The 21,781-nt window shown below is 42.6% G+C and overlaps 1 protein-coding gene across 1 annotated transcript in view; it reads left to right on the top strand.

Annotated features, from left to right (window-relative positions):
- Positions 1-20,350, top strand: part of LOC311133784 (myosin-binding protein C, fast-type-like) — a gene marked incomplete at both ends in the record, with an annotated part of 38,088 nt that extends 17,738 nt beyond the window's left edge. Inside the window, 25 exons of the mRNA XM_084167353.1 lie at positions 2,409-2,477; positions 2,771-2,919; positions 3,151-3,268; positions 4,496-4,544; positions 4,764-4,823; positions 6,831-7,000; positions 7,142-7,274; positions 9,492-9,616; positions 10,296-10,401; positions 10,640-10,803; positions 11,050-11,215; positions 11,459-11,565; positions 11,738-11,767; positions 13,510-13,652; positions 13,870-14,134; positions 14,275-14,463; positions 14,699-14,833; positions 15,668-15,835; positions 16,074-16,162; positions 16,436-16,631; positions 16,975-17,114; positions 17,503-17,662; positions 17,824-17,960; positions 19,700-19,886; positions 20,316-20,350. Of these exons, the coding sequence (XP_084023479.1) occupies positions 2,409-2,477; positions 2,771-2,919; positions 3,151-3,268; positions 4,496-4,544; positions 4,764-4,823; positions 6,831-7,000; positions 7,142-7,274; positions 9,492-9,616; positions 10,296-10,401; positions 10,640-10,803; positions 11,050-11,215; positions 11,459-11,565; positions 11,738-11,767; positions 13,510-13,652; positions 13,870-14,134; positions 14,275-14,463; positions 14,699-14,833; positions 15,668-15,835; positions 16,074-16,162; positions 16,436-16,631; positions 16,975-17,114; positions 17,503-17,662; positions 17,824-17,960; positions 19,700-19,886; positions 20,316-20,350 (3,290 nt within the window). The remainder of the gene's footprint in view (positions 1-2,408; positions 2,478-2,770; positions 2,920-3,150; positions 3,269-4,495; positions 4,545-4,763; positions 4,824-6,830; positions 7,001-7,141; positions 7,275-9,491; positions 9,617-10,295; positions 10,402-10,639; positions 10,804-11,049; positions 11,216-11,458; positions 11,566-11,737; positions 11,768-13,509; positions 13,653-13,869; positions 14,135-14,274; positions 14,464-14,698; positions 14,834-15,667; positions 15,836-16,073; positions 16,163-16,435; positions 16,632-16,974; positions 17,115-17,502; positions 17,663-17,823; positions 17,961-19,699; positions 19,887-20,315) is intronic.
- Between the last annotated feature and the right edge of the window lie 1,431 nt (positions 20,351-21,781).

Raw genomic sequence — 21,781 nt, 5'->3', positions numbered from 1 at the left:
CCGTCTTCCGTTCTCTCCCCCTCGCCTGTCATAAACGGCGTCTCTTCTGGCCGCCCTTCGGGTGATGCCAGGATGACGCTTTAATGACCTCTCTCGCCGGCACCTCTGGCGCTGCAGGGGGGGCGAGGCCCGCTCCCTTGCTGCTGGAGGCCGCCGTCTGACGCCAAGCTGTAGCGAGAGTAACGGCCGCCCTTCCTCATATCCACTTCCGGGTTGGAGGGAATGGGGGGCAGCTTAATCTCCCGCTGTTTAGCAGCCCACTCAATGAGACCTGAGAATTCAGGCACAGAGAGGCTGTGGCGTCATCATCCAGGGATGTAATGACCTCACAATTTCCCGAAGGAAAAGGGGTGTTAAACATCTGGGTCAGTGTAATGAATTGTTCCAATAGAATATTCATTTCTTCCCCAATAGCCCTGTCATCTCCTGAGTCAGCGCCTTCAGATGATGCCTCAGAAGCTGAGACTAACACTGATAGCACATCCTCAAGAGGGATATCCTCCCTAAAAATGCCCAACGCTGCTTCCACTCCTTCAAAAGGGAGGGCGCAGCTGGCGCATAGTGGGGGATTAATGAAGCTGTCCCTGGCGTGCTGTGTCCCTCAACCCACGAAACATATGTCGGGGGGGTCGACAGCCGCCAAGGGGAACAGCGACATTGAGCTCTGAAAAGAGCTTTTGTTAAATACTTACCCTATGGATAAGCTTGGTGTGCTCATTGTAGGACGACGTCGATGATCTGGAAAATCGACGGCGTTTTCTTCGTCCTGAGTCTTCTCTTCGTCTCTTCTTGGCTTCTTCAGTCTAGTCCAGTCGCTGAAGAAAAAGGGAGGCTGATTGAGGGGAAGCGTCCCCTCTTATAGGGACACCTGTACTCCTATTGGCTGTAGGTGTGTGCATAATTTTGTCTCAGGCTGCTGCTGCCTTAGGGCAGAGGGTAAACCATTAGGAGCAGAGCTCCCCTATGGGGCAGAGCTCCACGATATAGAACGGTGTCCTGACGAAACAGCAACTTTTCTGACCTGACCCAGGCGAAATAATGCATCAGCATCATTACAATGGACAAACAAAAATGAAGCTGCTTTACTGTCATTTCAGCTGCAGAGGCTAACTAGCAAGTCGATGGCTAGCTAGCAAGTGACAAGAACGTTAGCCCACAGATGAAAGGTTAGCCTGCCTGCATAGCAAAAATTATTTGATTGCAACCAGATTTTCATCCAGACTATGTCCTCTGGTGGACGGATGAAATAGTATGAATTTACATTTCAAAATAGTGTTTTTTATGAAAATATGTCAGTTATTGTTTTAATATGTTGGTAGCCGGTTTATAAAAGCAATAAGGCACCTCTGGGGTTTGTGGTATATGGCCAATATACCATGGCTAAGGGTTGTATCCAGGCACTCCGCTTTGCACTGTGCATAAGAACAATCCTTAGCTGTGGTACTACATATTGGCCATACACCACACACCTTGGGCCTTATTGCTTAAGGATAAACGAATATCACGATATGCCTTGCTCATATCAATATCCAATGATATCGATATCATACTGAATTATCGATATTGGTGCCCACCACTATTATAAAGTCTTACCAACTTTTTGTAATGTTGTAGTAAAGTAGCCTACCTGCACACTCAATTGCTCTAACACATAGTTGTGGGGAAAAAATCATAGATCTTGATGACAAAAATCTTGATTACTTCAGAAAATAGCATTCTAATTCTGGATGTTGTGAAATGGTGAATCTGTTTAATAGTAACAAATTAACTGCTTTACTTTATTTAGAGACCCCTAGCATAACCAGCAACAAAAGAAGTTAAACATAACAAGAAACAATTCCTCCGTTGTCTGTCATGGTCGAAAGACTGTGGTCCAGTCCAGTATCTTGATTTTATGACTTGTTGATTTTCACAATTGTTTCAGTGGTATTGATTATTCTGGTAACATTCCTGCACAGTTAATATGGGTTTACAGTATTATGATTCTTTCTGGATCTGTGTATGTATGTGGGTGTGTGTGTTACAAGATGTATCCAAACAATGGATTAGTGCTCATCCAAAAATGTCTGTTATGATTGTTCAAAACGTGCATATGTTACAAAAAAAGGGTGTGAGACCAGGTTATTTCCTTGTGCTTGCTTCCTTGTGTGTGTATGTATGTGTTTCAAGAGGTATCCAAACAACTGATTAGTGCTCATCAAAACATCTCTTTGTTAAAAATATGTATGTAAAAAAAAATGGTATGAGACCAGGTTGCTTCCTTTTGCTTGCTTCCTGTGCAGGAGCAGGACAATTCTCAGCAACAAAAGAGTGATCAAATTAATATCCTACATCTGTGAGTGCGTGTGCGTATGTGTGTATGTGTGTGTTTGGAAGTGTGTTCTCATCTCTACCCTCACACCCCTCAGAGTCCCATCAGTCGCAGGAGATTACAGGACTGTTTCTTCAGCACCCTGAGACTACGGTTGCCGTGACAGGTTAGACAAACAACACTGCCAGTTGACTAATACTAGCTACATCCTAGCATGCATATACCAATTTGTCTTACTACCTTGTATTCACCTAGGCAATTTTTGCATTGAGTAGTTATTTGCTGAAAATAAATACTACAGTAGGCCTAATTCTGTCATGTACTTTACCAACCTGTTGCCCTGAAGTTTACACAATTCACCTGTACTGTAGGAACTTTGGTATAGGTACACTTACAAAGAGAAAATGGCCAAAATTATACTCCTTTACTGGCTTTCTGAGTGTTGATTGTGAATGGCAGGAACGGACATTACGTTTACTGCCAAAGTGGACTCTACTACGCTATCAAGGAAACCCACCATTAAATGGCTGAAGGGGAAGTGGCTGGACCTGGGCAGCAAGGCAGGAAAACACATGCAGTTCAAAGAGACTTACGACAGAGCCACAAAGGTAGGTCTATGCAAGTGGGTGGGGTTGGCTGGATGGGAAGAGGACAAAAGTGTGTGAATGTTCTATGCATCACCAATCCCCCCCCCCCCCCTCTCTCTCTCTCTCTCTCTCTCTCTCTCTCGCTCTCTCTCTCTCTCTCTCTCTCTCTCTCTCTCTCTCTCTCTCTCTCTCTCTCTGTCACTCGCTCACACTCACACACACACATACACTTAAATGTTCTACTCCACTTAGATCTACACCTGGGACATGAAGATAATCAAGGTGGTCCCTGGTGACGCTGGGGCCTACAGGTGTGAGGTCACCTCCAAAGACAAGTGTGACAGCAGCGCGTTTGACATCTCCGTGGAGGGTGAGTGGGATGTTTTGGGAACACTGACCACTGTCCCCTTAAGGCAGTGGTTCTCAAACCTCTTCTCAGGGACCCCAAGACATTTCACAATTTATTTGTAGCCCTTAACTACCACCACATCTGATTCATCTACAAGGCTTGATGATGAGCTGAATCATCAGGTGTGCTACCTTTGAAATGGATGAAATACATGGAACGATTGGGGGTTCCTGAGAAGAGGTTTAAGAACCACTGCCTCAAGGGACCCAAGGGACCCTTTAAGTTAAAGGCATATTTTGTTGGTATGTTCTGTAGAGCAGAAGGCATCATAGCCTTTGTCAGGAGGTGATGATGTATCACCCATAAACCTAAAAAAATGATCAATGTCAAGTTATACCTAAATACTGAATGGAAAATGTTATTTACCATCTATTATTCCTTCTATTCAGAATTTCAAAAAGAACAGTTAGAAGATTGTATGATGTGTTTTTTTGCTATTGGATTAAATGTTAGTTAAAATGACTAAACAGTGAGCCTATCATTATCTGATGTATCGAAAAATGTGTTAAACTCCAATGAATGCACAATCAAAGGTTCTTAACATAAGAAAGGGGTATTACAAGTGCGGCAGGTTGTCAAGGGCTGATGTGGATGCGGTGTTGGAGTCAGGCGCAGGACACAGAAGCTTAGTCGAACCGACTTTAATTGTCAAATAGACGAATACAAAAATAACGGGCCTCAACACACAGGAGGCGAGCGATTACGCAAATGGTGCGTAAAACACGAAACACTAGAAAACAATAAACATACACCAACGGACAGGCATTCAACAACACACAACTGCAAACAAAACCAAAGGAAACTTATAGGTGACCTAATCAATACATAATACGAAACAGGTGCACCAACAAGACAAAACCAAACAAACATAGAGAAAATCAAGCGGTAGCAGCTAGTACTCCGGGGACGACGAACGCCGAAGCCTGCCCGAACAAGGAGGAGGAGCAGTCTCGGCAGAATTCGTGACACAGGTAGCCTAGCCGTTAATAGCATTGGACAAGTAACCGGAAGGTTGCTTGTTCGAAACCCCGAACCGACTAGGTGAAACATCTGTCTGTGCCGTTAAGCACGGCATTTAACCCTAATTGCTCTGGATAAGAGCGTCTGCTAAATGACTAATCAGTTTAGAGTTTAAATGCACGCAACTGTAAACCAGATGTGTTCTTTATGCAATTCCTCTTATTCCAGCTGTGGCTATTGAGGAGGAACATGATATTATGGCCGCATTCAAAAGAGCGTAAGCATTTTTATTCATGTTTGAGCTTGTTAGTGTTTCTTTGTGTGTGCATGCGCGTGTGTGTGCACGTGCACACCTGTATACGTGTATGATTGTGTGCTATTCATAATATGTTTGACTGCATTTCAGCACAATATAATGTCCATCGCATTTTATGTAATAGAAATCTGCTTAATCTAGAATGACATCTTATTTTGTGTACTGTCTTTCTCTAATTAGGGATGCTGGGGAGGATGAAGGGAGTCTGGATTTCAGTGCTTTGCTGAAAGCTACCAAAAAGTGAGCACTGTTAACACTGTGTGCCTTATGTAGGTATCACATACAGTACCAGGGATCAGGGATCACCTACCACATTCCAGGGATCAGGGATCACCTACCACATTCCAGGGATCAGGGATCACCTACCACATTCCAGGGATCATATACAGTGCATTTGAAAAGTATTAAGACCCCTGACTTTTTCCACATTTTGTTACGTTACAGCCTTATTCTAAAGTTGATTAAATTGTTGTTTTTTCTCTTCAATCTACACACAATATCCCATAATGACAAAGCAAAAACAGGTGTTTAGACATTTTTGCAAATGTATATATAAAAAAAACTTTAATATCACATTTGCATAAGTATTCAGACTCTTTACTCAGTACTTTGTTGAAGCACCTTTGGCAGCAATTACAGCCTCGCGTCTTCTTGGGTATGACGCTACAAGCTTGGCACACCTGTATTTGGTGAGTTTCTCCCATTCTTCTCTGCAGATCCTCTCAAGCTCTGTCAGGTTGGATGGGGAGCGTCGCTACACAGCTATTTCCTGGCTGGGCCACTCAAGGACATTCAGACACTTGTCCCGAAGCCACTCCTGCGTTGTCTTGCTTAGGGTCGTTGTCCTGTTGGAAGGTGAACCTTCACCCCAGTCTGAGGCCCTGAGCGCTTTGGAGCATGTTTTCATCAAGGATCTCTCTGTACTTTGCTCCGTTGATCTTTCCCTCGATCCTGACTAGTCTCCCAGTCCCTGCCGCTGATAAACATCCCCACAGCATGATGCTGCCACCACCATGCTTCACCGTAGGGATGGTGCCAGCTTTCCTCCAGACGTGACTCATGGCATTCAGGCCAAATAATTCAATGTTGGTTTCATCAGACCCGATAATCTTGTTTCTCATGGTCTGAGAGTCCTTTAGGTGTCTTTTGGCAAACTCTAAGCGGACTGTCATGTGCCTTTTACTGAGGAGTGGCTTCCGTCTGGCCACTCTACCACAAAGGCCTGATTGGTGGAGTGCTGCAGAGATGGTTGTCCTTCTTAAAGGTTCTCCCATCTCCACAGAGGAACTCTGGAGCTCTGTCAGAGTGACCATCGGGTTCCCAGAACAAGGCCCTTCTCCCCCGATTGCTCAGTTTGGCCGGGCGGCCAGCTCTAGGAAGAGTCTTGGTGGTTCCAAACTTCTTCCATTTAAGAATGATGGAGGCCACTGTGTTCTTGGGGACCTTCAATGCTGCAGACATTTTTTGGTACCCTTCCCCAGATCTGTGCCTCGACACAATCCTGTCTCGGATCTCTACGGACAATTCCTTCGACATCATGGCTTGGTTTTTGCTCTGATATGCACTGTCAACTGTGGGACCTTATATAGACAGGTGTGTGCCTTTCCAAATCATGTCCAATCAATTGAATTTACCACAGGTCGACTCCAATCAAGTTGTAAAAACATCTCAAGGATAATTAATGGAAACAGGATGCACCTGAGCTCAATTTCAAGTCTCATAGCAAAGGGTCTGAATACTTATGTAAATAAGGTGTTTTTATTAATTTTTCATTTTTTTCTAAAAACCTGTTTTTGCTTTGTCATTTTGGGGTATTGTCTGTAGATTGATGAGAAAAAAACTATTTAATCCATTTTTGAATGTGGGAAAAGTCAAGAGTTCGGAATACTTTCCGAATGCACTGTACATACCAAAAATGTATATATGATTACATTATTATTGTTAATAGGCTATTATTTTTCATGCTACATCCATTTGCAGTGTACAGTACATCCCTTAATGTAGCCTATCCTTTAAATTACACGTACAAAGGTGATTGGATGGTATGATAGAACGTGCTGGAACGAGTCGTTCGTTTGTAACAGTAATATTAAATGGAAAACTGAGAGTCACAGTGGAATGACCATTGATTTGATAGATTTTTGTGTTGTTGACTATGAAACCTCTCCCTTTGTCCACTCTCTTCATTTCGGACACTTCACCTTCATCTTTATCTCTTTCTTTCTTCCTTCCATCTTTCACCCACAGGAAGAAGAAGCCAGTTGAAGATGTGGAGAAGAAAGATGTGTGGGACCTTCTGAAGGACGCTCACCCCAGCCAGTATGAGAAGATTGCTTTTGAGTACGGCATTACAGACCTGAGGGGTCTGCTCAAGCGTCTAAAGAAGATGAAGACTGTTGAGCCCAAGCACAGCGATGGTAAGATGGAAAGGAGAGGGTAGGGAAGGGGAAATATTATTATATAAAAAAATTTTAAAAAGGTTTCTCAAAGTTCACCAAACTACCTTGCCAATCTTACAACAATTGTACCCAATGTCATGTTTTCTGTTTCCCCTGCAGCTTTCCTAAAGAGAATGGAGTCTGCCTACTCTGTGGATAAGGGCAAGAAAATCGTACTGACGGTGGAAGTGGTTGACCCAAATGCCCAGGTCAAATGGTTGAAGAACGGTCAGGAGATAAAATCATCAGCCAAGTACGCACACAAATAAACACAAATACACACACACACACACACACACACACACACACACACACACACACACACACACACATACACACACACACACACACACACACACACACACACACACACACACACACACACACACACACACACACACACACACAGTCTTACTTGTGGGGACATACAATTCAGTCCCATTTAAAATCCTATTTTCCCTAACCTTAACCCAAAAACCTAACCTTAACCCTAACCCTAAACCTAACCTTAGCTCCTAACCCTAACCCTAAAACTAACCCTATTTCCTAAACCTAACCCTAACCCTAAACCTATTTCTAACCATAACACTAATTCTAACCATAACCCTAAACCCCCTAGAAATAGCATTTGACCTTGTGGGGACCAACAAAATGTCCCCAGTTGGTCAAATTTCTCTTGGTTTACTATTATTGAAAAGGTATAGTTAAACATGTCCACACACACACACACACACACACACTATCGCACACACACATCCTAGCAGAGATTACTGGGAGACTGAGGCTCAGTGAGGGCCATTATGGTTAGAGTTTATCATGACTGAGGGCCGAACCCCAACTTGAGAAATGAGGGCGTAGCTAGAACCTTCGCATAAATTACTGATGTAAATAAGCGAGTCACATGCATCTCCTGTTAGGATATGGCCATAACTTACTGACGTAATACTAGCAAGGGGGAGCGACAGAAGTGGAATGCTTATTCATGGAGATGGAAACTAATGACTTACAAAGTAGATTCATAAAAGTCTATTTACGTGAGGAAGCTATAGGCTATATGACTGTTTCCTAGTGATTAGTTAACGTGACTTAACCCAAAACACCAAAAGCAAACTCACTAGCTCATCATGGAATAGTCAGACAACAAGATCAAGGTTTTCTTTTTTTTCAAGAGACGTTTTGCATCATGTAAGCCTTCCGTTGAACAATCTCCTTCAAAAGGCAATGTAGGCCTATCTATTTTTGTCTTCTCTCTGGAATGCTTTGGTAGAGCAGAGTCCTGTCTCTCAGTGGCGGCGTACAGTGCAATGCAAGATATGTGATTAATTAGACAGTAGGCCCTATCTGATTTACCGCAAGCTAAGATGGTGGTCTCCGCGTCTCCTAGACTTGACTGGCAGCGCTGGAAAATAGCTCTCTAAAATTATCTCTACACAACTCCATCATTCTAAATGGCGCTGCCATCAACACATTTTATTTATAGGAAACCATTATCAGCTTCTCAGTGACCAACAAGTCACGTTGACAAGTCATATCATTCCCTGCACATAAACTCCTCATGCAGGTTTTTTGTTTTTTGTTTATCAAAAAGGGGCTTAGGTGGTGGGCTGAATTTTTGTTACAGTTTTAGCGGTGTAGAGAAATCTTAGCAATTTTAAGGCAATCTCCGGCAATTCTACACATTTCTCCATGGAGCTGCAGTTTTAAAGCAAATTTCCTGAAAATGCTATTCATTTTGCCATGGCTAATGCTGTGTTCTTTTGCTCAAACATAATAACAATATCAATACTGCTCAATTCATTTTAATTATTTTTTTATTTTATTTTGGTGATTGTTAGTTCTCAAAGATTATATTCAAAAAAAATGTATAGGTCAATTATATTTTCTTCATACTTTGTATCTGGTTTTAGTCGTTTAAGTTTACACTAAAAACTGTTTGGACTTAAGCAGCCAGAAAAAACACTTAGGCTGCCCGCCGAAGCATTTTCTATGCAGAAAAATCCCTGCTCATGCACAAAGCCAGGTCTGAATCATTATCATGGACAAGGCTTAATTTAATGGTCATAGTTGTTTACTTATTGCCTCGTGACAGTTTGGTTACCTTTACTGTACTTCACATCCGATTACTTGGTACTCTTAGCTAACTCTTAACTTAATACTCTAATATTCTTTATTTTTTAAGTTTTTCTTCTTTGTCTATCCCCAGTATAAACTATGAGATTTACTGTGGTACAAGAAAAATGAGCAACACTTTAGAAGACTAAAATAACCCATGCATTAGTTATTCTAAACGAATGACAGGTCAATCACTTTCATAAAACTGTAGATTGCCCTTTTATTCAAGTTTACATGTTGCTTATACATGTCTTGTAAACTGGCTTTTGGAGAATGTTAAACGACATTGTAACATTCATTTATGCTGCTGTCTGTCTGTCTGTCCATTTGTCCATTTATCCGTCTATCTGTGCACCAGGTACATCATAGAAGCAATTGGTAACATCCGGACGCTCACCATCAACAAGTGTAGCCTTGCTGACGACGCTGCATACGAGTGTGTGGTTGGGGACGAGAAGTCCTTCACAGAGGTGTTTGTCAAAGGTATGCCTTCTTCTCACTTTTCTACACTCTTAGAAAAAAAGGTACTATCTAGAACCTAAAAGGGTTCTTCAGCTGGTCCCATATGAGAACCCTTTGAATAACCTTTTTTGGTTCCAGGTTGAACCCTTTTGGTTCATGGTAGAACCCTTTTGGGTTCCATGTAAAACCCTTTCCACAGAGGGTTCTACATGGAACCCAAAAGGGTTCTACCTGGAACCAAAAATAGTTTTTCAATGGTGACAGCTGTGTGGAGTTGTCATTTGTTGATGTCATGTATCATAAAGGGTACCTTATTGGAAAGTGTTACCCATGTATCCTTTATTTAACGAGGGGACCCCCATTTACATAGTAATCTTTTTTGCAATGAAACTTTGACTATCAGAATCATCCAGTATCCTTATAATGACAATAATACCATAAAACAAAAATATTTTGAATAATGTACAAAACATTTAAATAACATTTCAAGTAGCTGGTTGGAAGGTTATCCTTACCTTTTAAGTCAAGTGTAAGTTGTGTACGCTCACTGTCACTCAATTTTCAAAACGACTTTGCCCCTTAGGGCCACCGTGTAGCCAATGTAACAAGAAATAAACACAATGCTTTCTACACTGCACTTACAATAATGTCCCAGTTAAGGAACATGAAAATGGTGTCTTTTTGCTGTTGTCCTCTCCAGAGCCCCCGGTCACCATCACCAAGCTGCTGGATGATTACCACGTGGTGGTGGGAGAAAGGGTGGAGTTTGAGGTGGAGGTGTCTGTGGAGGGAGCACACGTTAACTGGTCAGTAAACCTTTCAGTAATGCTTTATTTTACAGTCTTGTTTAATCTGGTACCTTTATGGTATTTACATGGTGTTAACTAATAAATTGTGTAGTACAAATGTATACTTTATAGTACTAACCTCAAAGTTAAAAAAAAGTAAAAGTAAGTTCAGTTTGGTAGGCCTGAACCATTTTATATTCCTAGTGTCTTAACAATTCACTAAGGTGTTTCTATGTCACCTACTCTCACTCCTCAGGATGTTTGAGGACCAAGAACTCACCAGGGACTCCCATAAGTACCGCTTTAAGAAGGACGGGTTGAAGCACATGCTCATCATCCAAGAGGCTACACTGGAAGACATTGGAATGTACTGGTGCTTCACCAACGGCGGGCGAACCAAAGGAGAGCTGGAGGTTGAAGGTACCAATCTTTGTTTTAGGGAAAAGATTAGACAAATATTTTTCAGTCTTCATGGTGATTCAAATTCAGTCCTATATCTGCGGTGGATTTTTTGGTAATGTTATGGGCAAACACTTGTAGGTATGCTAGTTTGGGTATCCTCTCACTTTTCCCTCTCCCTCTCTCCCTGTCTCTCTCATTCCACATTCTCTTCATTCCTCTCGCTTTCCTCTCTCTCACTCTGCCCTCTCCCTGTTGCCCCCTCAGAGAAGGAACTGGAGGTGTTGCAGAGCATTGCTGACCTGACGGTGAAGGCCGAGGACCAGGCCATGTTCAAGTGTGAGGTGTCTGATGAGAAGGTGACAGGGAAATGGTTCAAAGATGGCGTGGAGGTGCTACCCAGCGATCGCATCAAGCTGACCCACATCGGAAGGTACGGGACGGGAGAGACGTGGGGACAGGTTACGTGTCAAGTGACTGCACTTTAGATTGTAATTATGTTTTTGTATCAACTTATGTTTATGTTTTACCTACGTAATGTGTTATGGTCATATATAACCACATGGACTGTTGGTTTTATTTTCAGTATGTATTGTATTCTACAATTACGAGGAGCTGTGACTGTAATTTTGTATTGAACAAGTATCTCAACTTCCTCATCCTTAATGTGTTTTAGAATCCATCGGCTTACCATAGATGAAGTCAAGCCCGAGGACGCTGGAGACTACACGTTTGTCCCAGATGGATATGCCCTCTCACTGTCCGCCAAACTCAACTTCCTGGGTGAGAGAAAGAGAGAGAAAAAAATAGAAAATGAGAATTTTTGGAAAATGACAAATTCAGACTTTGCAGAAAATTACATCATGCCTATACATACTGTTTAAATGGAAATAAAGTCCCTTAACATCAGTACAAGTCACATATGAATAAAACCATTTTGTCTGCCTTTCAACAGAAATTAAGATCGACTATGTCCCCCGCCAAGGTAGGTTTTCTAAATTATTACTATAAACATAAATGTCATAAGTATTGATTCACATCAATATATGTAATATATCAATGTACATTGTATTCGGAAAGTATTCAGACCCCTTGACTTTTTCCATATTTTGTTGCGTTACAGCCTTATTCTAAAATTGATTTAATAGTTTTTTTCCTTCATCAATCTACACAAAATACCCCATAATGACAAAGCAAAAACAGGCTTTTAGAAATGTTTGCAAATTTATAAAAAATACAAAACTGAAATATCACATTTACATAAGTATTCAGACCCTTTACTCAGTACTTTGTTGAAGCACCTTTGGCAGCGATTACAGCCTCGAGTCTTCTTGGGTATGACGCTACAAGCTTGGCACACCTGTATTTGGGGAGTTTCTCCAATTCTTCTCTGCAGATCCTCTCAAGCTCTGTCAGGTTGGATGGGGAGCGTCGCTGCACAGCTATTTTTAGGTCTCTCCAGAGATGTTCGATCGGGTTCAAGTCCGGGCTCTGGCCGGACCACTCAAGCTCATTCAGAGACTTGTCCCAAAGCCACTCCTTCATTGTCTTGGCTGTGTGCTTATGGTCGTTGTCCTGTTGGAAGGTGAACCTTCGCCCCAGTCTGAGGTCCTGAGCGCTCTGGAGCAGGTTTTTATCAAGGATCTCTCTGTACTTTGCTCCGTTGATCTTTCCCTCGATCCTGACTAGTTTCCCAGTCCCTGCCGCTGAAAAACATACCCACAGCATGATGCTGACACCACCATGCTGCACCGTAGGGATGGTGCCAGATTTCCTCCAGACGTGACACTTGGCATTCAGGCCAAAGAGTTCAATCTTGGTTTCATCAGACAAGAGAATCTTGTTTCTCTTGGTCTGAGAGTCTTTAGGTGTCTTTTGGCAAATTCCAAGCAGGTTGTCATGTGCCTTTTACTGAGGAGTGGCTTCCATCTGGCCACTCTACCATAAAGGCCTGATTGGTGTAGTGCTGCAGAGATGGTTGTCCTTCTGGAAGGTTCTCCCATCTCCACAGGGGAACTCTGGCGCTCTGTCAGAGTGACCATTGGGTTCTTGGTCACCTCCCTGACCAAGGCCCTTCTCCCTCGATTGCTCAGTTTGGTCAGCTCTAGGAAGAATCTTGGTTGTTCCAAACTTGTTCCATTTAAGAATGATGGAGGCCACTGTGTTCTTGGGGATCTTCAAAGCTGCAGAAATGATTTAGTACCCTTCCCCAGATCTGTGCCTTGACACAATCCTGTCTCGGAGCTCTACGGACAATTCCTTCGACCTCATGGCTTGTTTTTTGCTCTGACATGCACTGTCAACTGTGGGACCTTATATATACAGGTGTGTGCCTTTCCAAATCATGTCCAATCAATTGAATGTCCAATCAATTGAAGCCACAGGTGGATTCCAATTAAGTTGTAGAAACATCTCAAGGATGATCAATGGAAACAGGATGCACCTGAGCTCAATTTCGAGTCTCATAGCAAAGGGTCTGAATACTTATGTAAATACATGTTTTATTTTTTAATTTTTTAAATAAAAGTACTTTCCGAATGCACTGTATATATATATATATATATATATATATATATATATATATATATATATATATATATATATGTGTGTGTAAATTAATAATCAAAATACTGTAGATAATAATCTAACATTCATATTTACATTACCTTTAACGTTGTCTTAACATTTACATTTACATTCACGCCGTTATTTGCCTTGTGTATAAAGACCCACCCAAGATCCACCTGGACACCACCGGCAACATGGTTTCCCAGAACACCATCATCGTGGTGGCCGGCAACAAGCTACGCCTGGACGTGGAGATCTCTGGAGAGCCTGCTCCCACTGTCGTCTGGGCAAAGGGAGACAAGGTAGGCACTTCTTATAGTAATTCACATAAAGAGTCTGTATGGAAGTTAGTTGCTAATTCTTTAACTCAAGTTCTGGCTTGAGTGTTTCCGGTATGGTTTATATACAGATATGATATAACATTAATCAATTTATATATTAATGAAACCAAACAAACCTTATTTTTAGGCTAACAATATACTGTTGCTCATGGGCGTGTTTTGATTTCCTGTCTCTTAGCCAATCACAGCTACGGAGGGGCGTGTGAGGACGGAGGCCAGGAAGGACCTGAGCTGCTTCGTCATAGAGGGGGCGGAGAGAGAGGATGAGGGCAACTACTGCATCACTGTCACTAACCCTGCCGGAGAGGACAAGGCTCATCTGTTGGTGAAGATTGTTGATGTGCCTGACTGCCCTGAGAATGTCAAGTGTACCTCAGTGGGAGAGGACTGTGCCACCATGGTCTGGGATCCACCCAAGTTCGACGGAGGCGCACCAGTCACAGGTACAGTCAAGATTTTGCATGGTTTTTAAATACTGAAATACTTTAATGTTAAAAATATGAGTAACCCCTTTTAGTAACAGAACAATGTGGTGGATGGATGGATGGATGGGTCACTCATTCTCTTCCTCTCTCTCGTTCAGGCTATCTCATGGAGAGGAAGAAGAAGGGCTCCACCAGGTGGACGAAGCTCAACTTTGACGTGTACGAGGGGGTGACGTACGAAGCCAAGAGGATGATTGAGGGCGTGCTCTACGAGATGAGAGTGTATGCCATCAATGGCATCGGCATGTCCCAGCCCAGCCTCAATTCCAAACCCTTCATGCCCATCGGTGGGTGGAGTCTCAAACGGATCTCATAGTTTACTTAACTACTTTCTGTATTTGTCTCCCTCACTGCCTCTGTCTTTTTTCTATCAGTCTTTTCTGTCTCCTTTCTTTTTCACCCTCTTTTTCTCTCTCTCTTTCTTTCTCTTTCTGTTTCTGTATCTGTCTCATCTCTGTTCGCCTTGAAAAATAATAATAATACTCTCCCTCTCTCTTTTGTCTCCTTCTCTTCCAACCACAGCTCCAACCAGTGAGCCTCTGGGCCTCAAGGTACATGATGTCACAGACACCACATGTACCCTGAAGTGGCTGGCCCCCGAGAAGGTCGGTGCCGGAGGCCTGGACGGATACATTATTGAGTACTGCAAGGAGGGAGGTGAGGGTGTGAGACAAAATAAGACTGTTATCACTTTTGAATGGGAATTTGAATTAGTCCTAGCTGTGTCTAAACACAGATTTGTGTCAATTCAACAATGGCATGAAATTAATGTTGGCCAAATACAGTAATTGATTGTGTATTAAAAGTTGTGGTAACATAGCTACAGAAACGGTAAGTTTCCTATGCCCTGTGTCAAACACTATAGTCTAACATTGTCAAACTTCATGTATTTTTGTCAAATCTAATTTATCACTGTCAAACCTAATTTATCACTGTCAAACTTAATTTATCACTGTCAAACTTAATTTGTCACTGTCAAAACTAATTTATCACTGTCAAACTTAATTTGTCACTGTCAAAACTAATTTATCACACTGTCAAACCACATTCATCGCTGTCAAACCTCATTAATGGTCAAACCTCTTTTTTAAAAATTGTTATTTAACTAGGCAAGTCAGTTAAGAACAAATTCTTATTTACAATGACGGCCTAATTTGTAAGTCGCTCTGGATAAGAGCGTCTGCTAAAAGACGTAAATGTAAATGTAAAATGTACACCGGCCAAATCCGGACGACGCTGGGCCAATTGTGCGCCGCCCTATGGGACTCCCAATCACGGCTGGTTGTGATACAGCCTGGAATCGAACCAGGGCGTCTGTAGTGACGCCTCAAGCACTGAGATGCAATTATCACTGCCAACCCTAATTTATCATGGTAAAACCTAATTAATCATGGTAAAACCTCATTTATCATGGGCAAACCTTACGTACCACACGGTCAAACCTCATTTATCACTTCCACCTCAGTCTGTTTCCCTTTCTTTTGGTCTTAGACACGGAGTGGGTGGTGGCTAACAATGAGCCGGTGGACAGACAGACCTACACAGTCCGCAACCTCCCCACTGGGGAGAAGATCAACTTCAGAGTGGTGGCCGTGAACATTGCTGGACGCAGCCCCCCTACCGGCCTGGCCCAGCCCGTCACTATCCGCGAGATCGTGGGTGAGTGTGTCTGTCACCCATAGGAATAGGACTGTGTGCCCTTCTGAACATGACCCTGTTGTATTGTATGTGGTTCATCATTACATCAATCTGGAGTAGACAACTTAAAACCTCTCTCTCCCTCTCTCTCTCTCTCTCTCTCTCTCTCTCTCTCTCTCTCTCTCTCTCTCTCTCTCTCTCTCTCTCTCTCTCTCTCTCTCTCTCTCTCTCTCTCTCTCTCTCTCTCTCTCTCTCTCAGAACTGCCCAACATCCGCCTCCCTCGCTACTTGAGACAGAAGTACATCAGAAGAGTGGGCGACAAAATCAACATGACCATCCCCTTCCAGGTCTGTTGTTAAAAGTTACCCATTACACCGCGATTTGTGTATTTTCACCATTTTGATTTGAGCTAAAGTAGTACGGCGTATGATCCAAAGCTATCTTGAATGCTGTGATTTCTACAGAATCACTCTATATGGGACAAGCTTGAACAGCTTATCAGGTGCCCATTATCTAGTGAAGTTGGTTTACCAGGTACCACTGCAGTTAGCCATTGACAGCTACTGTTTTGCCCTTCATTTGTTTCTATTCTGAACAAAGTATTACCTTGTGTCTAATAGGGTAAGCCACGCCCCAAAGTGCAATGGTACAAGGATGGGGAAGTGGTTGACGTTCGAGTTGCCAGCATACGCAATTCCGAAGTGGACTCTATCCTGTTCATCCGCTCGGCTGAGAGAGCCCACTCTGGGAAGTACGAGTTGGTCCTGCAGATTGAGAACATGGAGGCCAGGGCTACTCTGGAAATCAGGATCGTAGGTAAGAGATGAAAGACAACTGAAGACATAAGGGTCCTGTTTATTAGGGCAGTTCCTCCCCTTTTCCGTCCGTTTAATGCCTAATGAACACAACCCAGGATCATAGTGAAGCCGATGGCTAAGTCATTTAGCATCACTACTGCCTTTCTGAGACCTGAAGTAGCTACTGTTGCCCCCAGAACCAGAAACGGCTTGGCTTTTTACATTGTTGTGTCGTGGGTTCCAATCCACGAAGTAGACAGTATACTGGCTTTAGGCCACTGTAATTGTCCTATTGTAGTAAATATTGTGCCATTTTCTCATCCTAATCGCAACAAAATGACCACATATTTTTGTCCAATCAGAGACACCTGGGCCTCCCGAGGTAGTGAAGATCACAGACGTTTGGGGCTTCAACGCTGCGCTGGAGTGGAAGCCACCGAAGGACGACGGCAACTGTGAGATCACCGGTTACACAATACAGAAGGCGGACAAGAAGACCAATGTGAGAGAGGAGGGCATATACAGTAGGGACAAAGGGATCAAATACTCCATCCCCCAGTATGCAAAGCAAAGCTATGGGCTACTGTATAGGATGTGGCACGGGGAATGGAAAAAAAGCAACTAGAACCAAATCAAATTCTTTAGTAATGGACACTGTGGAATTCTTAAAGTAACTTGAAACACCAGATCACTACAACTAACCTCTCTCTCTCTCTCTCTCTCTCTCTCTCTCTCTCTCTCACTTTCTCTCTTTCTCCCCCCCCCCCTCCCCACCCCTCTCTCTCTCTATCTCTCTCTTTCTCTCTCTCCCCCCCACCCCTCTCTTTCTCTCTCTCTCTCTCCCCCACCCCCCTCTCTCTCTATCTTTCTCTCTCTTTCCCTCTCTCTAGGAATGGTTCACTATCTATGAGCACAACAGGAGGACAAACTGCACAGCCTCAGACCTGATCATGGGAAACGAGTACATGTTCCGCGTCTTCAGCGAGAACCTCGTTGGAAAGAGTGAGGATTTCTGCCTCAGCAAGGACACAGCCATCATACCTAAGATAGGTGTGTGTGTGTGTGTGCTGTACATACTTACATACATTATATCAACAAGGCCTACAGTATTTTCACAACATAATGTGTTTCAGAGACATCCTTTACAGTATGAATTCATTACCACTCCGTATTAATTCACAGTATAATAACCTCCCTTTCCTTTCCTTCAGGATTGGAATACAACCCACCTCCATTTAAGGAGAAGGACATGCAAAGCGCCCCCAAGTTCATACAGCCCCTGCTTGACAGGTCTGTGGTGGCAGGCTACAGTACCGCCATCAGCTGTGCTGTCAGGGGCTGCCCCAAGGTATGTATTTTGGGACAAACAGTCCGAATACTCTAACTGTAGATGCAGGGGGGAAAATTGTGTCTCTGTCCTAAATGTCTCCAATTACCTTGTCATCATCTTCATGGCCACTGACCTGAAAGGATGTGTCAATGTTTTCAGTATTATTTCATCGTCGTGAATGCACATTAGAGTGAATTCAATAAAAAACAATGTTTCCCAACCAGAAATATAATTTCATATACTGTATGGTAAACTCATACATGCACATTTATGAATATTCATAAAGGGATTTACAGTGCATTCGGAAAGGATTCTGACCCCTTGTCTTTTTCCACATTTTGTTAGGTTACAGCCTTATTCTAAAATTGATTAAATTGATTTTTTTATTCTCATCAATCTGTACACAATACCCCATAATGACAAAGCAAAAACAGGTTTTTAGATTTTTTTATACATTTATTAAAAATAAACAATGAAGTATCACATTTACATAAGTATTCAGACCCTTTACTCATTACTTTGTTGAAGAACCTTTGGCAGCAATTACAGCCTCGAGTCTTCTTCGGCATGACGCTACAAGCTCTGTCAGGTTGGATGGGGAGCGTCACTGCACAGCTATTTTCAGGTCTCTCCAGAGATGTTAGATCGGGTTCTCAAGTATATTCAGAGACTTGTCCCGAAGCCACTCCTGCGTTGTCTTGGCTGGGTGCTTAGGGTCGTTGTCCTGTTGGAAGGTGAACCTTCGCCCCAGTCTGAGGCCCTGAGCGCTCTGGAGCAGGTTTTCATCAAGGATCTCTCTGTACTTTGCTCCGTTCATCTTTCCCTCGATCCTGACTAGTCTCCCAGTCCCTGCCGCTGAAAAACATCCCCACAGCATGATGCTGCCACCACCATGCTTCACCGTAGGGATGGTGCCAGGTTTCTTCCAGACGTGACGCTTGGCATTCAGGCCAAAGAGTTCAATCTTGGTTTCATCAGACCCGATAATCTTGTTTCTCATGGTCTGAGAGTCCTTTAGGTGCCTTTTGGCAAACTCTAAGAGGGCTGTCATGTGCCTTTTACTGAGGAGTGGCTTCCGTCTGGCCACTCTACCATAAAGGCCTGATTGGTGGAGTGCAGCAGAGATGGTTGTCCTTCTGGAAATGTTCTCCCATCTCCACAGAGGAACTCTGTAGCTCTGTCAGAGTGACTATTGGGTTCTTGGTCACCTCCCTGACCAAGGCCCTTCTCCCCCGATTGCTCAGTTTGGCCAGGCGGCCAACTCTAGGAAGTGTCTTGGTGGTTCCAAACTTCTTCCATTTACGAATGATGGAAGCCACTGTGTTCTTGGAGACCTTCAATGCTGCAAAAAATGTTGGGTACCTGGACACAATCCTGTCTCTGAGCTCTAAGGTATTTCTGATTTTTATTTTGTAAGAAATTAGCAAAAAAATCTAAAAACCTGTTTTCGCTTTGTCATTATGGGGTATTGTGTGTAGATTGATGAGAACAAAAATATTTTAATCCATTTTAGAGTAAGGTTGTAACGTAACAAAATGTGGAAAAAGGGAAGTGGTCTGAATAATTTCTGAATGCACTGTATATACCTACGCATTTCTAAACATTTACAAGCATTTCAAATGGCTTATTCATGAAAGTGTTTATAAAGTGTTACCATATTTTTGTTTAATCCCTGATTTTTATTACATTGAAGGCCATTAAGGTCACATACGTGTCATGAAGCCGCTGACACAAGTCTCTCTTTGGCTCCGACTTAGCCTAAGATCAGGTGGTTGAGGAACAAGATTCCCCTGGACGAGAACCCTAGCTTCCTGATGCAGAACAACCAGGGGGTTTTGACCCTGAACATCCGCAAGCCCAGTCAGTATGACGGGGGCAAGTTCACCTGCAAGGCCATCAACCCTCTGGGGGAGGACGTCGTGGAGTGCACCCTGCTCGTACGAGGTATGGATGGAGAGGGACGGAGGGGAAGGGAGGTGGAGGGAGAATGGGGGTGGAGTGCAGGGATGGGGAAAAGGATTGAGGGAGAAAAAAAGATGGCGATATGAGGTATGGAGAGAGGGAGGGATCGAGAGGAGGGGTATAGAGGAAAGGATGGGGAGAACGAAACAGGGAGAGGAGAAAGATTGCTTTGTAGCAACCCAAGGGAACAATAGTCAATATCTTTCCACAATCGTGGAATGATAGTCATTGTAATGGAAACAACACCATGGGTTCAAAATACTACTTTTTATATGGTTGATGGATTTATTAAATGTATTCGTTTTTAATGAGGTTCTATGGTGTACATTATCTCACGTATATTGACCATGCAGTATGAACAGCACCTGAATGTTCCTTTGCAACCGCTGTCATTTTCTCCTCTTTCCATAGCTCTCAAGGACAAGGAGGAGGGAGATGAGAAATGAGATGCAGAAAAGCTAATAATGCAATACATTCACAATGTTTCAGTAGGTCTTGAAAAATGCATTGAAATAAAACAAACTTGAAGTTTTGGCTATTGTCTTTATTTCCTCTTGATCATATTTTCAATTTTTGTGGAATCAGAATAGTACATATAAAATACATAGAATCAGAATATTCAGCACGCTTGTTTAAGTAGGTTGTTACAAGAGTAAGTAGAAATAACAAAGAGTGCCTTCAGAAAGTATTCATACCCCTTGATTAATTCCGCATTTTGTTGTGTTAAAGCCTGAATTCAAAATTGATTAAATATATGTTTTTTCTCACCCATCTACACACAATACCCCATGGTGACAACGTGAAAACATGTTTTTGGAATGAGTGTTTGCATATTTATTGAAAATGAAATACAGAAATATCTAATTTACATAAGTATTCACACCCCTGAGTCAATACTTTGTAGAAGCACCTTTGGGCAAGTCTCTAAGAGCTTTCCACACCTGGATTGTGCAACATTTGCCCATTATTCTTTTCAAAATTCTTCAAGCGCTGTCAAATTGGTTGAAGATCATTGCTAGACAACCATTTTCAGGTCTTGCCATAGATTTTCATGTAGATTTAAGTCAAAACTGTAACTCGGCCACTCAGGAACTTTAACTGTTTCCTTGATAAGCAACTCCACTGTAGATGTGGCCTTGTGTTTTAGGTTATTGTCCAGCTGAAAGGTAAATTCATCTCCCAGTGTCTGGTGGAAAGCAGTCTGAACCAGGTTTTCCTCTAGGATTTTGCGTGTGCTTAGCTCCATTCCGTTTCTTTTTTATCCTGAAAAACTCCCCAGTCCTTAACGATTACAAGCATACCCATAGCATGATGCAGCCACCACTATGCTTGAAAATATGGAGAATTGTACTCAGTAATGTGTTGTATTGGATTTGCCCCAAACATAACACTTTGTATCAGGACAAAAAGTTAATTGCTTTGCCACATTTTTTGCAGTGTTACTTTAGTGCCTTGTTTCAAACAGGATGCATGTGTTGGAATACTTTTATTCTGTACAGGCTTCCTTCTTTTCACTCCTCAATTAGGTTAGTATTGTAGAGTTACTACAATGTGGTTGATCCATCCTCGGTTTTCTTGTATCACAGCCATTAAACTCTGAAACTGTTTTAAAGTCACCATTGGTGAAATTCTTGAGCGGTTTCTTTCCTCTCTGGCAACTGAGTTAAGAAGGACGCCTGTATCTTTGTAGTGACTGGGGATACACCATCCAAAGCATAATTAATAACTTCAACATGCTCAAGGGGATATACAGTGGGGAAAAAAAGTATTTAGTCAGCCACCAATTGTGCAAGTTCTCCCACTTAAAAAGATGAGAGAGGCCTGTCATTTTCATCATAGGTACACGTCAACTATGACAGACAAATTGAGATTTTTTT

This window comes from Coregonus lavaretus, assembly GCF_964263955.1.
Source record: "Coregonus lavaretus genome assembly, chromosome: 1".
In the NCBI taxonomy this organism is placed as follows: domain Eukaryota; kingdom Metazoa; phylum Chordata; class Actinopteri; order Salmoniformes; family Salmonidae; genus Coregonus; species Coregonus lavaretus.
Note: the sequence above shows the minus strand (reverse complement) of the source record. Positions and strands in the feature narration are given on the sequence as shown.